At 38.3% G+C, this 15,356-nt stretch overlaps 1 protein-coding gene across 2 annotated transcripts in view; it reads right to left on the bottom strand.

The window, feature by feature from the left end:
- CCDC50 (coiled-coil domain containing 50) overlaps window positions 1-15,356 on the bottom strand; it is a 70,389-nt gene that overhangs the window by 34,332 nt on the left and 20,701 nt on the right. For both annotated transcript variants that reach the window (XM_004745268.3, XM_004745269.3), the window contains exons 2-4: window positions 8,661-8,723; window positions 7,002-7,128; window positions 2,052-2,142 (exon numbers count right to left, since the gene is read on the bottom strand). In XM_004745268.3, the coding sequence (XP_004745325.1) occupies window positions 2,052-2,142; window positions 7,002-7,128; window positions 8,661-8,723 (281 nt within the window). The remainder of the gene's footprint in view (window positions 1-2,051; window positions 2,143-7,001; window positions 7,129-8,660; window positions 8,724-15,356) is intronic.

Here is a 15,356-nt window from a genome sequence, read left to right as displayed (position 1 = left end):
CTTAAACCTCACAACAGCCCTCCAGAGTGTGTACCATTATCACGGCTTTTCCAATTTGAAACCTGAGGTTCCACATCGTGAAGTGAGATTCTGAAAGTCACGGCTAAAAGTTAAAGAGCTAAGATTCAGACCCAAAGCACTCTAACTCCAAAGTTTACTTGTTTTCTGTTGTGTCACAGGATATCTGTGTCAGAAGTGGTCAGTCAGGGAACCTGAACTATACAGACCTTTCTCTGGCATCTTACTACAGCTGGGGACAACTCATTGATTTCTTCAAGTCTGTTTCTTCATCTGAAAAAGTTAATTACTAAACTGCTTACTTTATCTAGTATTACCACAGGACTATTTATTGTGATTGCTGTTTAGATTCTACATGCCTAAATAAAATGTTTTGGTTTCTCTTTCTTTCCTATTTTTCCTGAATGGGTGGGGGGTGTGGGGGGGTGGACCACAGGACACCAGTAGCATTTATAAGAAGCCAACTTCATTACTCTTATTTTTCAAATAGAAGTTTTCCTGTTTAGAAAATATAATCACTTCTTTCAGTTCCCAGTTTCATCCCCAAAGCAAAGTCTTGACTATAGAGAAGTAACACATCCTGTAATAAGAAAGAGTTCCTGTGTTGATAACAGGAAGGATAAAAAGCAATCCTTAAATCTTACTTGCAGTTCTGATTATCGTAAAATCATGGTTTGTTTCTTAAAGAAACAGCTAAATACACACATACCAGGTGTCTCATGCTCACCTGGCACAGAACAAGGGGTCTTACAGGAACAAAGATGGCTCTGTGGGAGCAGCAGTATATGCAGGCTGGTTTACTGGTGGCCCTCATCCCACCTATTTAACAGGGTGATCACATGTTCTAGTACCCAGGACAGGCCCCGTTTATGTAATTATTAATAGTGCCCCCTTTTAGCCCAGAGAAGTAGTTGAGTATACATATAATAAATCATATGGCCATTCTACTCTTAAAATTATAAATCATTTTCTTCCTTAACATAATCTTAATCTGTGGCCAAGAACAGCACAAGGCAGACACAGAATCAATACACACTGAAAAGGAATTGTCTGTAAGAAATGCTAAAAGTCCAACACAAAGTCAAGTAACCATTAACTGCAAATTTAAGACTTCTTACCAACAAAACGCTATTGCTACTTTTAGTCATTTTTCAGCTGGAAAACAATACAATTTAAAAATACCTACAGACTCAAAAGGATGGGTTGGTTGTTTGAGGCAGCACTCATAGGAGGGTGAAGCCATGAATGACGTAGAGTGACAGTAACAGTGGCTCCCAGATTCTCACAATGACACCCCTGACTCATGTTCAGCCTGCACTCGGATCTGCTTTCTCTCTTTCTCTTTCTCTCTCTCTCTCTCAAGACTATAAGAATAGCCCATAGATATAGAGCCTGTACTGGGTCGAATAATGTCCCCACAAATTCATTCTTACCAAGAACCTCAGAATAGGACCTTATTCAGGAAAATGGTCTTCACAGATGTAATTAGTTAAGAGAAGATCATACTAGACTAGGGCAGGTCCTCAATCCAATGACTGGTCCCCTTATAAGAAAACAAGAGGACACAAAGATACAAGGAAGGCTATGTGACAATAGAGGCAGAGACTAAAGGGATGCAGTGACATGTCAAGGAATGCCAGTGATGGTCAGGAGCCACCAGAAGCTAGGAAGAGGCAAAGACGCATCTTTCCCAGAAGGTAGCAGGGCCCCACCAAAACCCTGATTTCAGATTTCTGGCCTCTAGAACTTTGAGAGAAAATATTCCTGCTGCCTCAAGCCATCAAGTTTTTGGTAATTTGTTAAAGCAGTCCTAGGAAACTAATCCATACCTTAGGTTGAATTATCATCATTTTTTAAAATTTCACTGGGTTATCAAGGGGTAATAAACAGTGGTCTATGGAAGGGAATACGTGGACTATGCACCCCAAAGACGAGAGCTCTGCTGCCCATCCAGCAACCCTACCCTGGGCCTGTGAATACTGAAAGCAGCCCTTCCTCTGCACTGGGGTGGAGGGGCGTTATCTAAGTTGTACCTCATCCTTCTTCTCCTGAATGCGTCGTCTCTCTGCCTCGATAGCCAGCTTCTCCTGGATTTCCTGAGCAATTTCACAGTCTTGCTGTTCACTAAAAAACAAAGGTGAAAACAGTATGAATAAAGAAACTAAGGCATGATTTTTCCTAAAAATAACATAATTTATTAATACTCACTTTGAGCCCATGCACACTTTTTATTTTACTTAAACCTCACGAGAGTGATGAAAGAGGTTGATATCACCACATTTTACAGACAAAAAAGGCAGGGCCCAGAATAGTGAAACCATTTCTCTAAGATCAGAGAAAATAAGTGGCAGAATAAGAATCCAGTGCTCAGACACTACAATGGAAAGTCCCATGCTTTTTCTACATTCCTAAATCACCTCACCATACTGGGGCCACCCAACAGAGAAGCAGGTTTTCTCAAGAACATGTAAAGGAGACAAAGACTGAGATTAATGTCCACAAATATCCAAATACAGATATGGAACACATAGAAAAAACTTGGGAGATAGCTCACTAAATGTCACTGTAATCACCTGGGGTACTGGTATGACTTTAAAATTATTTCTATAAATTTTTAAATTAGATGTATTTTTCAGTTTCACTAATACTTAAAATTCCTACCCTGCTTCAGTTCCCAATAGACACCTCTTTGGCTGATGCCAGTTTCCTTAATACTCAGGCCCCTAAGAAAATAAAATGTAATACCATGGCCAGCACGGATTTTGTTTGGGTATTCATGCATTCAACAAAGATTTAAATAACACCTGCTATGGTCCAGGGCCTATGCTCAACACTGCGGATACAAACATGAGGAAATCTTTACTCTGCACTCAGAGAGTCACAATACTTTTTGGTGAAAGAAACAAGAGAATGACTTTGGTGGGAGAAACAGATCCTTTAAAACAGCACCTATAAACTAGCAGTTCAAACACAAAATGAGGCTTTAATCTCTCAGAGGTGGGTACAAGTGTACATGTCATCTGGCTTTAGGTTTCAAGAAAAGTAAATGGACAGCTCAAAACTCCTGAATGTGATGGCTCTGGACACCAACCTTTATACAAAAGTGTTGTGAGGAATAAAGACCAGAAACATGCATAGAGTTTACTATTTAAAAAGATGCTGGAATAAACTTATATTTGTGACTCATGGGTACAGTTTTTTTCCTAAACAAATATATCCTTTCATTGTCCCCTGCCAAGTAAACTTAAAATATTCAGTAGGGGAGCCTTGGTGGCTTAGTTGGTTAAGTGTCTGACTCCTGATCTCAACTCAGGTCTTGATCTCAGGGTCCTGAGTTCAAGCCCTGCATTGGAGTCCATGCTGGGTATGGAGTCTACTTTAAAAAAAAAAAAAAAAAAAACACACACTCAGTGAGTCTCAGCCTTGGTGGTATACTCTGTGTTTAACAAATAGCATTTTCTAATTCAAAAGTGTTACAGAGGGCAATAATCCTGCTGCCATTGAGGAATTAAAATCCATATACTCTCTTCTGACGAAACAGAGGATAAAAATTATTCTGACTATTCTATATGGAAATGGGTCACTTTCAACATACCTGGAAATAGCTGTAGGAGGAAGATGTGTGCACAGATGCAGGTTTGTACACATGTGGTGTGCACATACAAGACAGAAACAGAGGGAAGAGAAACATATCTTCTCATGGCAATTTATCAGCTATAAAAGTATTTGGACTTAATGACTTCATCTTATAGGTCTAATATTTTAGGATTCTTAACCACTCAAATCAAAGAACTGAAAAGAAATAAAAACCTACTCAGAACAATTTTTATTTATATATCGTCTTTTCATTTACTCACTTCTAATAATTAAGGATCATATATAAAATCATGGTCTTAGTTTTCAAAGATTTCTCTACTAGGATCTCCCAAACTCATGTAAAATCTGTACAGAAGTTAGCAACTATTAATTATATGCAGATGATAACAGATGGGAAGAAAGCAGAAGCTCAGCAAAGAAGACAAGGCCAAATCAAATGTTAAAGGTACCAAGTGACACAGATGTACCTCCTAATATGGACAACAGCCAAAATATGGAAAGAGCCCAGATGTCCACTGTCAGAAGAATGGATAAAGAAGATGTGGTGTACACATAACACACTCACACACTCACACAGACACACACACACACACACACAAAGGCACAGGAAGACTACTCAGTAATTAAAAAGAATGAAATCTTGCCATTTGCAATGACTTGGATGGAACTAGAAGGTATTATGCTAAGCTAAATAAGTCAATCAGAGAAAGACAAATACCACAGGAAATCACTCATATGTCGAACTTAAGAAACAAAACAGATGAATATAGGGGAAGAGAAGAAAAAATAAGACAAAAACAAAAAGGAAGGCAAACCATAAGGGACTTTTAACTATATGAAACAAATTGAAGGTTGCTAGAGGGGAGCTGGTTGGGGGGAATGAGGTAACTAGGTGATGGACATTAAGGAAGGCACCTGATGTGATGAGCCCTGGGTGTTATATATAATTGATGATTCACTAAATTCTGCCGCTGAAACTAATACACTATATGTTAACTAAAGTGAATTTAAATAATTTTTTAAAAATAACTTAAAAATATATAAAGAAGTGAGGCTTAAGCTGAGCCTAGTAACTTCAAATCCTACTTCCATAAAGGACCAGATCCAGCCAATTATACAGAATCCCAAGAAGAAAAATCAAGTGGGAAAGGAGTAGTCAACAACCACCAAACCTGACATTGGACAGGGACCCCAGGATGCAGATGGAGTGAGATGTTCCAATTCATTAATATTTACAGCATTTCATCCATCCACTGATGTGCAATGTCAAAATTACCAGGGTGTGAAAATCAGAAAAACGTCCTTTCTAACTTACTTATTTCAGTTAGGAATACCTCCAAAATCCCGAAGTCCCAGGCAGAAATATAACACCTGGCTCTCCTCTAATTTAAGACCTATAATCCATCACTGTCTGAATCCTCATTTATATTTAGTGTTTTATCTTGATAATCTCTGAATAATCTCTTTATACTCACTATTATTACCCTAACTTAGGATCTTAAACCTCTGCATCAGCCTCAGAACTGCCCTTCAGAGTAAAGCACTGTGAATCCTGTAAAGGGCAATAAATGAGAACTCTAGAATATTATTCTAGCTCTGGGTCTGATCTTCCCTCTGGTTGTCACCCTGAACCTCCACACATCTCAAGTCTCTCTCTTTTTTTTTTTTTTTTAAGAATTATTTATTTTAGAGAGTGAGTGAGAGAGCAGGGGGGATGGGCAGAGGAAGAGATAGTCCCAGACTCTGCCCTAAGCACAGAGCTCAATGCAGGGCTCAATCTCCTGCCCCTAGGATCAGGGCTTTAGCTGAAATCAAGAGTTGGTCGCTTAACTGACAGAGCCACCCAAGCGCCTGTCAAATCTAATTCCATTGCCTCAAATCAAGCCCTGTCATCTCTTCATTTGACCACTGCTTAACAGTTGCCTCCACAATTCTTCACCAACCTAGCAGCACCCAGAGAAGGCCCCAAAATAAAAACCCCAACAGGTTATCTGTTGTTTATAATATAAAATCTAAATTCCTAAAAATATAACTTAAGTAACCTTTTGGTCCAACTTTTGACTACTTTTCTGGCCTCATCCCCTACCCAGGCTCTTACTCACACTCTGCAGTCCAGCAGGACTGAACATCGTGCAGCTACCATGAGATTCCAAGTTCTTTGACCTCCTGTCTTCCTTTTTACTTCCTCTGGCTAGAATCATTTTCCCCAGCTATGACTACATACTTCTAATTAACCATCAAGGTTCAGATTAATTGTATCATCTGCAATTGGGATGGTTTTCCCAGTCTCTCCCCTCTTCAAAGGCATGAAATGTATTCTCCAATTCCCTGGGGCTTGTGCAGATTATCTGTAGATTTATAATACTCAGAGTTTTATTCTGAGGCCCTTAAGGGCAGTGTCTACATTTTATTCCTATCTGTGGTCTTCAGTGCCTTTCATGGTGACAGGTATAGCAAGAGTCAATAAGAGTGTTTATTTCGAAAATAAGTAAGCTAATAAAATGATGACTAAAATTCTTTCTACGAGTATTAGAACAAAACGATAAACCATTCCTCAAAATGGCAAAATTGATGGGTTTTCCTGTTTCTTTGAACATGAACTACAGTAAATTAAAGGTCCCTTCACTTCTTCCTTAACCTTTCCTCCTCAAAACAAAACCATGCAGTAAAACCCACCATTTGCGATTTAGGGTTAGGGGCCACTGACAAGAAATGCACTCTGTGAGCTTGTGCTGGAAGAGATTCTAGATGTGATCTTTACATTTATATAACTCTTAAAGGAGGAGACTGAGAAAGAACTTTTGTTAGATGCAGAAGTTATAAAAAGAACTAAGGGTATAATTCAGAGCTTTCCAGAAGATTCTCCCTCTCTCTGAAAAGGACGAGGTTTAAGGAAAATAAGAGCAGCAAACATCACGAGAAAAAAGAGTAAAGGAATCCAAATAATTCCTGAAGTTCTTCGATAGCCAGTATTTCACTGGACTCCCCCAAACAACCTGGGACAGAGATTATGTTCAGATTATGTTCAGGGACAGAGATTATGTTCAGATTATGTTCAGATTATGTTTAGGGACAGAGATTATGTTCCATATGCTATAGGGAAGGGATATACACTCAGAGAGGTGGGCCAAATGCCTCGAAGTCATACAGTTACAAGTGTTAAGAGTTCATACCAGAAGTCACATGTCCCAAAACCAAGAAAGAGTTCCAACAATGAACAAACATTTTCAAATCAAAGAAAACTATGAGATAGCCACTACAGGATTTATAATCTAATAGTGAAAGGCATAAGAGGGATAGACCCAGTCTTCTTCCCTGTGCTGGTTGCTAACTCCACAGAGAAAACCACTCCCAGCATGACTCCCTCCCATCCCCCAAATCCTCACAGGTCTTTGTAGCGCTTCTGGAGCTGAGCCTGAGCTTTCAGATCTTCCTCCTGAAGCTGCTTAGCCACCTGGAGATCATGTTGGACCAAGCGGTTCCGCTGAATGTTCGATGCCAAATGATGCTCGACTGGACAGAAAGATTGAAGAGAGGAATGACAATGTCATTTTTTTTGGCTTATTAATACTATGCCTCAGAATAATTTAAGAAGAGCTTTTGCATTAAAAAGAGCTTCACAGGGCGCCTGGGTGGCTCAGACAGTTAAGTGGCTGCCTTCAGCTCAGGTCTTGATCCCAGGGTCCTGGGATCAAGTCCCGAATCAGGCTCCCTGCTCAGGGGAGAGGCTGCTTCTCCTTCTGCTTGCTGCTCTGCCTATTTGTGCTCTCTATCTCTCTGCCAAATAAATAAATAAAATCTAAAAAAAAAAAAACTTCATTTATAAAAAAAAAAAAAGAGCTTCACATCCACAACTTCACTGTATGCTCTCAATAATGCTATATAACAGGGAAAGAAGAATTCCTCTTCTCATCTTTCCATTAAGTAAAGTGAGGACCACAAAGGTTAAGTAATTTGCCTTTGGTCAAATGGTGAAACAGTCGTAGTACCAGGACTTCCACACATACTCTAAGGCCAAGGCCAAGGCTCCTTCTGCTCCACCAGTTGATACTCTCTTTATAAACTACATTTTTCAATACTTAATTTTTATATTGACATGTAAATGATTCTCAAATTACATACTGTAGTACAACACAGATAACTTAGATCTAGCTTCTATAGATACATAATTTTTTTAATTTAATTTTATTTTTTGTGTGTGTTCCAAAATCCATTGTTTACGCACCTCACCCAATGCTCCAAGCAATACATGCCCTTTTTTTTTTTTTTTGAGATTATATTTGTTTATTTGACAGAGAGAGATCACAAGTAGGTAGAGAGGGAGGCAGAGAGAGTGGGGGAAGCAGGCTCTGTGCTCAGCAGAGAGCCCGATGCCAGGCTCGATCCCAGGACCCCGAGATCATGACCTGAGCCGAATGCAGAGGCTTAACCCACTGAGCCACCCAGGTGCCCCCCCCAATACATGCCCTCCTTAATACCCACCACCAGGCTCACCCAACCCCCTACTCCCCTTCCCTCCAAAACCCTCAGTCTGTTTCTCATAGTCCAGAGTCTCTCATGGTTTGTCTCCCCCTCCAATTTCCCCCAACTCACTTCTCCTCTCCTTCTCCTAATTTCCTCTGTGTAATACCTTATGTTCCACAAGTAAGTGAAACCATAGGATAATTGACTCTCTCCGCTACATAAATATTAAGAAAAATTCACAATCTAGATATTGCCAGTGCCTGGAAAGATGTTTAGGCCCCTATTCTAGGGGAAGGAACAGATGCCAGATAGTGTCTCTCTCCAGTAACATTAAGGTAAAAGAAAAGGTTCAAGTCCCTCTACTCCCACATAACCAACAGTCTTCTCCTCCCTGGTAGCTGTCACGCTTCAAAATACCCAGAACTTCACTCTCCACCAGTGACATTTGCCTAGATAAATTCCTCAAGATGGAAAGGCAGTGTGGCCTGGTGACTCTGTTCTCTCCTGCCTCACCCTAAGAAACCTGCCTCAAGCTACCACTAAAAAAGCAGACAGAAGAACAGAATGAGGCCATTACTCACTTTCTTGTTCCTGCAGGCTGTGGGCCAGGGTGTGGTCCTCTAAGACAGCAAAGTCTCGGCACACTGCAGAGGATGAAGGAAGAAAAGCAAACAAGACGCATTGGTAATATTTTAATATATCTTAAAAAAAGAACCGTGTTTACTTCAAAAATTAATTCAAATATTTTAGGATGATCAAGTTTATATCATGCAATGCAAAAGAGTGACTAGTTAGTATCAAGTCTTCATTCACAAAAATCCACATAGTACCTGCTCAGTGCCAAGCACAGGGTGTCACAAAATAATGGTTAGCTCTGGTCCCTGGCCTAACTATACTAACCACAGAATCAGAACCCAGAGGTCCAGATATTCTAATCCACATCTATTAAGAGAGGGCAAGAACTGTTACCACAATACAAGAGTCAAGAACGTTCTGAGTACTGCAGCTGAGAGAAAACTGAGTTCTCGCATGGTCAGAGAAGTTAAGAGCAATCTAGCCTTTGCAACAGTCATCTGGGGTTGAGGGGATCCTCTCCCAGAGACTGACATCCTGGTTCCCAAAGGAAAAAACATATCTGTATTAGTCCCTCGGGTAGAAACAGATCTCTAAGTCAAGGATAATCACATTCTTTAAAGGGTCCATACCCTCAGACATGAGTTAGAACTGGTTCCCTAGATCTCTCTAAATGTAGAGCTTCCTAGAATGGATCTGTACACCAAAAGAAAATGGGAACTTTAGGGGATACAGAAATCTACCCCTAATGTTGTCTTGATTTGGAGATCCAGGCGGGAGCATTCACTGGCCTATCTTTGTAGAAGCAAACAGGAAGAGATGGTCTGTCTCCAAGGTCCATTCTACCCCAAACTGCAATTCAAACTCCTGTTTCCTAACATAAGCATATACATAAAACAATACTTATGAAGGACTCTTATCATGAAATGTGCTTTTTATTTGTCTATTTGAAGGGCAGTAGTTTAGGTGATACCTTCTTACTCTATTCCAAACACACAACTCACATGAAAAAGGAAAATTCCTCACAGCCATAAACTACTACAATATGTAGGACTCAGAAAACTACCAGAGGAATACCAGAAGCTATAGATTTCTTTCTGCAGCTTTGGATTTGCCTATGAGGACAAAAAATAAAGTAATACGTCTTTGCCATTCTTAGCACTTACATATGCTGACATACACATTCACGTAGCTCTGTCCCTGAGAAATAATGCAATAAAAAAAGGAGATAGGTCCTGGACATTAAGGTTACTCCAAAATGGTTTTATAAATCATTTCTATCTCAGAACCACTTAAGCTACATATGAGCTGCTTACCCCTTGTTCAAACGCAACTGCCAAACTATTAATTTCCAGTACAAAGTCCTGTTCTTTCACATCAGATATAGTCTCAGCAAATTCTAACTGTGGCCCAGATCCTAGTCTGTGTTTCACAGAATGAAAGTGCTTTCAAAATGAGCTAGTTAACCCTTTCAATTAATAGGTGAGGAAAATGAAGGTCAGAGGGAACAAAGGACTTATTAAGGCCATATGCAATTTGTTGGTGACAAGGCGAGAAGTCAGTGACTGTGCCAGCAAGAGCTCTTTCCTTTCCTGACACTATGACAGCCCTCCTGGACTTCAGACAAACCGGGAGGCTGGAACAGACCAAAGGAGATATTCAACACTGACTAATAAACGCAGTCCCTAAAATGCTTAGCTAATTAATATTAATTGATTAACTGCCCAAAACATGCATGATTTAGTTCACAGAAAACAAATATTCAGAATCAGCCAAATGAATGTAATCAAATCCTGTGCAAAAGAATGCTATTTTAATATGCTGCCTTATTATCTGAAGTGCTTTTATCATACTATGAAAGTTTATGTCTATATACTAAATTAATTTTAGTATATAGAATCAGAATTAATTTTAGATTAAGATTAGATTAATTATTAAGTTTATTATTTTTCATATCAAGGATGGCAACTTATTATTAGGTCATAAAACAATTTACTAAGTCTAAAACAAGCATTTAAAAATGAATATGCTAGAAAATAGAGTATAATAGCATACAGAGTAAGGGAAACTATGGTATAGAGAAACTTTTTCAGTTTTACACACATAACACACACATACACACACACAGATACATTATATAGACATGATATGCATTAAGTCATAATGTAAAACGTGTCATTCTGTAGGTTACGGTCAAAAAAACTTAAAAGCCACTTTAATTTATGTGAGCAGGGCAGAAAGTTATATCAAACAATATATTTTATATATTTTTAATGTCATGCTGAATAAAATTATAAATTATAAAATTATTACAGTTTTCCATGGGGATAACCACGTGAAGAACTGAAATAATTTCACATTTTTTCTTTTAGTCAGTGCAACAGTAAAAACATAATGTTTATGGATATAAACCCCTGTAATAAAAATATACATTTTCCACATACTAAATTTAGAATCATGGTCACCTACAGAGAGAGGCAAAGGCAGAAGTATCTCTACTATATCAGATGGAGTTCTATTGCTTTATGAACAAAACAGAGAAGACTAGAGCAAATTAAGGCAAATATTAACATCCATTCAATTTGAACAATAGGTTGTCGGTTTCTGTATTTCTTTTGCTTTTTGTAATTTTTTATGTATTACATTTTAAATTCTATAATTAAATACAAACTTTAAAAAAATCTAGATCTTTGGGGCGCCTGGGTGGCTCAGTGGGTTAAAGCCTCTGCCTTCAGCTCAGGTCGGGATCCCAGGTTCCTGGAATCGAGCCCCACATAGGGCTCTCTGCTCTGCGGGGAGCCTGCTTTCTCCTCTCTCTCTCTGCCTGCCTCTGCCTACTTGTGGTATCTGTCTGTCAAATAAATAAATAAAATCTTAAAAAAAAAAATCTAGATCTTTAATTCCATCAACAGCATATACTGCTAAATCATAAACATGGAGACACACCGACATAACAGGTACAAGGGGTTTATGAATTACTGGTTACTGTAACAATGACTCTTCTCAATGATTTCTTGATATTTAAACAAAAAGTACAAAGTCTATTCAGTCATTATGATTTGATCCTAAATCTTCTTACAGCATATATGGGTTATGGCTTGAGTTAGAAGAGAATCTAGAAGATCTTCAAAGACTACAAGGAAGTGCACACACACATATACACAGAATTGTCCTGTCAATACAATGACTTAGCACTTCAGAGTTTGCTAAAAACTTCCAAGTATACAATCTCATTTATACCAAGTATTGTGTGTTCAGTACAGTTTCTTCTGCATCCACTCTGGTTCCTTCCAAGATGTGCCTCTGTATTCTCTGCACCATAATTCTACTACAAGCTGGAAAACAACCACACATCTAGCCACCTTTGTAAATCAGTAATCAGATGGGCAATTACAGAAAAATTTCACAGCCAGGACAAGTTCAGAGCCTAGATCTTTGCTCCTTCATTAATGTACTTTGAAGAAAATAGTATACATGTACTGAGGGTAAACAGCATAAATTCACCACACTACCTTCCCCCTGCAGGCATATTTAAGATGTACAACTTGGCCTTGAACTCTTACCCTCCCACTTCTCAAACTTCCTCCCTCCTATGTTCACTTTCACTCATCCAAATTTCATGCTGATCTTGCCAGTAAAGCAACACCATCACTCCCCTTCATTCCTACTCATACTTAAATGGTCCTCCGGCCTCTTCTCTCTAACCCGAAACATTTTCCCCACAATTAGGGCATCGTAACTAAGTCTCGTTTGAAAACTAATAACCATGTAACTCTGCCTCCTTGCTTCTGAAGTGGACCAACAGAAAGAAACACATTTATCCCTCAACTCAAATACACAGCTGCCTCCCTGACCAGCTGCAAACTCTTCAGGGGAGGGACCTTGTGGGACTAATCTTTGCACCTTCCACAAAATTAGCACTGGATGTAGCATGCAGTAACACTTCAAGAGATATTAACAGAAAAAAAAAAAAAAATGAAGAAACACTGGTCAACAAAGTAAAAAAACACAACAGCTTGTTGTGAGAGCATCACAGAGACTTGTAAAATTTTCAAATTCCAAATTTTCAAATAAAAACTAGGATTATGGACATTGGGGAGGGTATGTGCTTTGGTGAGTGTTGTGAAGTGTGTAAACCTGGTGATTCACAGACCTGTACCCCTGGGGATAAAAATATATGTTTATAAAAAATAAAAATTAAAAAAAAAAAAAAAAAAAAAAAAAGGAAGGCAAGGGATGGAATGAGCACTGGATGTTGTATGCGACTGAAATCACTAAATTCTACCTCTGAAGCTAATAATACATTGTATGCTAACTAAATTGAATTAAAAAAAAAAAGAGTAATAAAAAAAAAAAAAAACTAGAAATCTTTCCCATTCCCATTAAAAAAAAAAAATAGCCTTAGTGATTCTTTTAATCCAGATACATACATGTAAGTATACAACGAATTAGTTTACATTAAGCCAAGCAAATCTCAGAAATATGTGGGATTTTTACATATATAAATACACACACACACACACACACACACACACACTCCCCCTCATCCATTTTCCTTGAAGAGATTTTCATTCATTCATGAATCTCCCTAAATAAATAAATGTATCTAGTAAACATACTCATTCAACAAACATTTGCTGAGTTCTCTTTTAGGATAAGTAAATCATCTCCAAGCTATCAAGAAGGTGGAGATGACAAAAAGTACATAAACATAATATAATTTAATAAATGTTATAAAGACCTATTGAATATTCTTTAAGGCCATAAATATGGAGGAGTTATGCTTATTATGAATTGGAGGTAAGTATAAGGAATGACAGTGACTCAGGCAGAAGTATCAAGGAACCTTAAAGTAGCTAAAATACAAAACAAATTTCAAAGGAAGATTAAAATTCTTAAGGGCAAAAGGGGTAGGCATTCTCAGTGAAGAGGCCAATTAACTCTTACAAACCAGAGAAAGAGTGAAGAAGTCATTTCCCTTCTGTCCTTTTACCCAAATCCCAAAACTTTCTGAAAATACAATTCCAGTGAGTCAATCTTTACAAGCTCCCACCCACACAGAAATGCCTGGGTTAATAATACATTCACTAGAAACTACTTCTTTCAACTGTGTCTGGATTGCCTTTTATGTTCTGGTACAGCTTGTGAGTTATTTTTGCGTAAATGCTATTAGCAACAGATGGAATACATACTCATTACACTGAAAGCAGGGATGATACTTACTTTCCTTTGTTCTGTACACATAAAAACAGCTTCTATGAATGACGATATCCCAGACACACATTTTGTCTTGAAAAGTTTGGTAACAACAAGCAGCCACAGTTGATGCTATGGAGCACTCTGTTCATGACAATGTACTTTCACATTTATTCCTCCTAACCACTTGAAGGTAAAGGCTTTATCAGTGTTCTCATTTCATTTATGGGGAAACTTAAGGCTCAGAGAAATAAAGCAACTTGACTAAGATAGCCCAACAAATAAACAAAAGAACTGGAAACCAAACCAAGTTCCTCTGACCCTAAATATTTCTGCTCAAAGAACTCCTGTGGAGAAATAATGAGTCTATATTTCAGGCAGAAGGTTAAAACAATGAGAATAAAATCTCGGTGATGTTTAAGCAATTAATTTACTAGCGAATAGAGGGTAACTGAAACCTTTGTTCTTTCTGATTTTTAGTGTCCCTAGATGTCCAACCTATTGAAATTAACAAAATCTAAGTACGATATGACAGAAGGAGGTTCGTGGCACCTAATTTTGACTACTGAAAAACTAGTAAATGACACTGGTGTTCTGTCCTCATTTACTTTGTTCCTAGTCAAAGTAGCCTATGGCAGAACTACTTTTCCTACCAAGTCTCCAAATCTCCTGTCCTATCCCATATACTATGGTAATTCCATCTGTCTGGAAGACAGAGGATCTTTCTGAGAAGAGACCCATGATATAATTAAGGCAGGTACACTTTTCTGTAATATTTATCCTTAGTATAACTGCCCCTCTTACTAACCTGCAGAGTGCACATAGATTTCTGTAATTGCTTTATGAAAGACAAAGACTTTTATCCACATTTTGTACAAATGATTGAATCAAGTACTATTAACCAACCTTTCAACCGTTTGGGGATTTTTAATGATTATTAGTTTGGGTTTATGTTTTAGTTGGTTGGTGTGGGTATGGAACACCAAGAATGGGAAAGTTTAGCAAGTCTGAAGGCAAGCTTAGTCATAACACAGATTGTGTGTGTGTCTGCCTGAGGCACCTCTCCACTGTCTAAAAAATTCATAATCAACTTTCAAAACCCTCATTCAAAAGTCATTTCTCTATTTATCCAATCATACAGAATAAAACCAAAACCATCACAACTGACTCTCATACACCCAGTAGATCCACCTAGGCTTCCCCCTCTCCCCTGCAGTGATTTCACAGCATACAGTAAATACAGTACTATGGCACTAATCATAATTATCTTACCCATCTGTTTCCCCAGTATACGTTCAAGATCCTGCAAGGCAGGAAAAATATTATGGATCATTTTCTCTCCAACATTTATCGCAATGCCTGAGATGATTATTTTCAAATAAATACCTGTGGAAATGAGGGCTTGAAGAAAAATGATGACTTATATAAATAATGATGTACAATAAAATACTGTAATTTTTGCAGGTGTGAGCCATCCTCACCTTCCAGCTCACCTGAAAAAAGGCTGA

This window comes from Mustela putorius, unplaced genomic scaffold (assembly GCF_011764305.1).
Source record: "Mustela putorius furo isolate JIRA1106 unplaced genomic scaffold, ASM1176430v1.1 tig00003834_pilon_pilon_pilon, whole genome shotgun sequence".
In the NCBI taxonomy this organism is placed as follows: domain Eukaryota; kingdom Metazoa; phylum Chordata; class Mammalia; order Carnivora; family Mustelidae; genus Mustela; species Mustela putorius.
The sequence above is the reverse complement of the archived record's forward strand: the minus strand, read 5'-3'. Positions and strand labels throughout refer to the sequence as shown.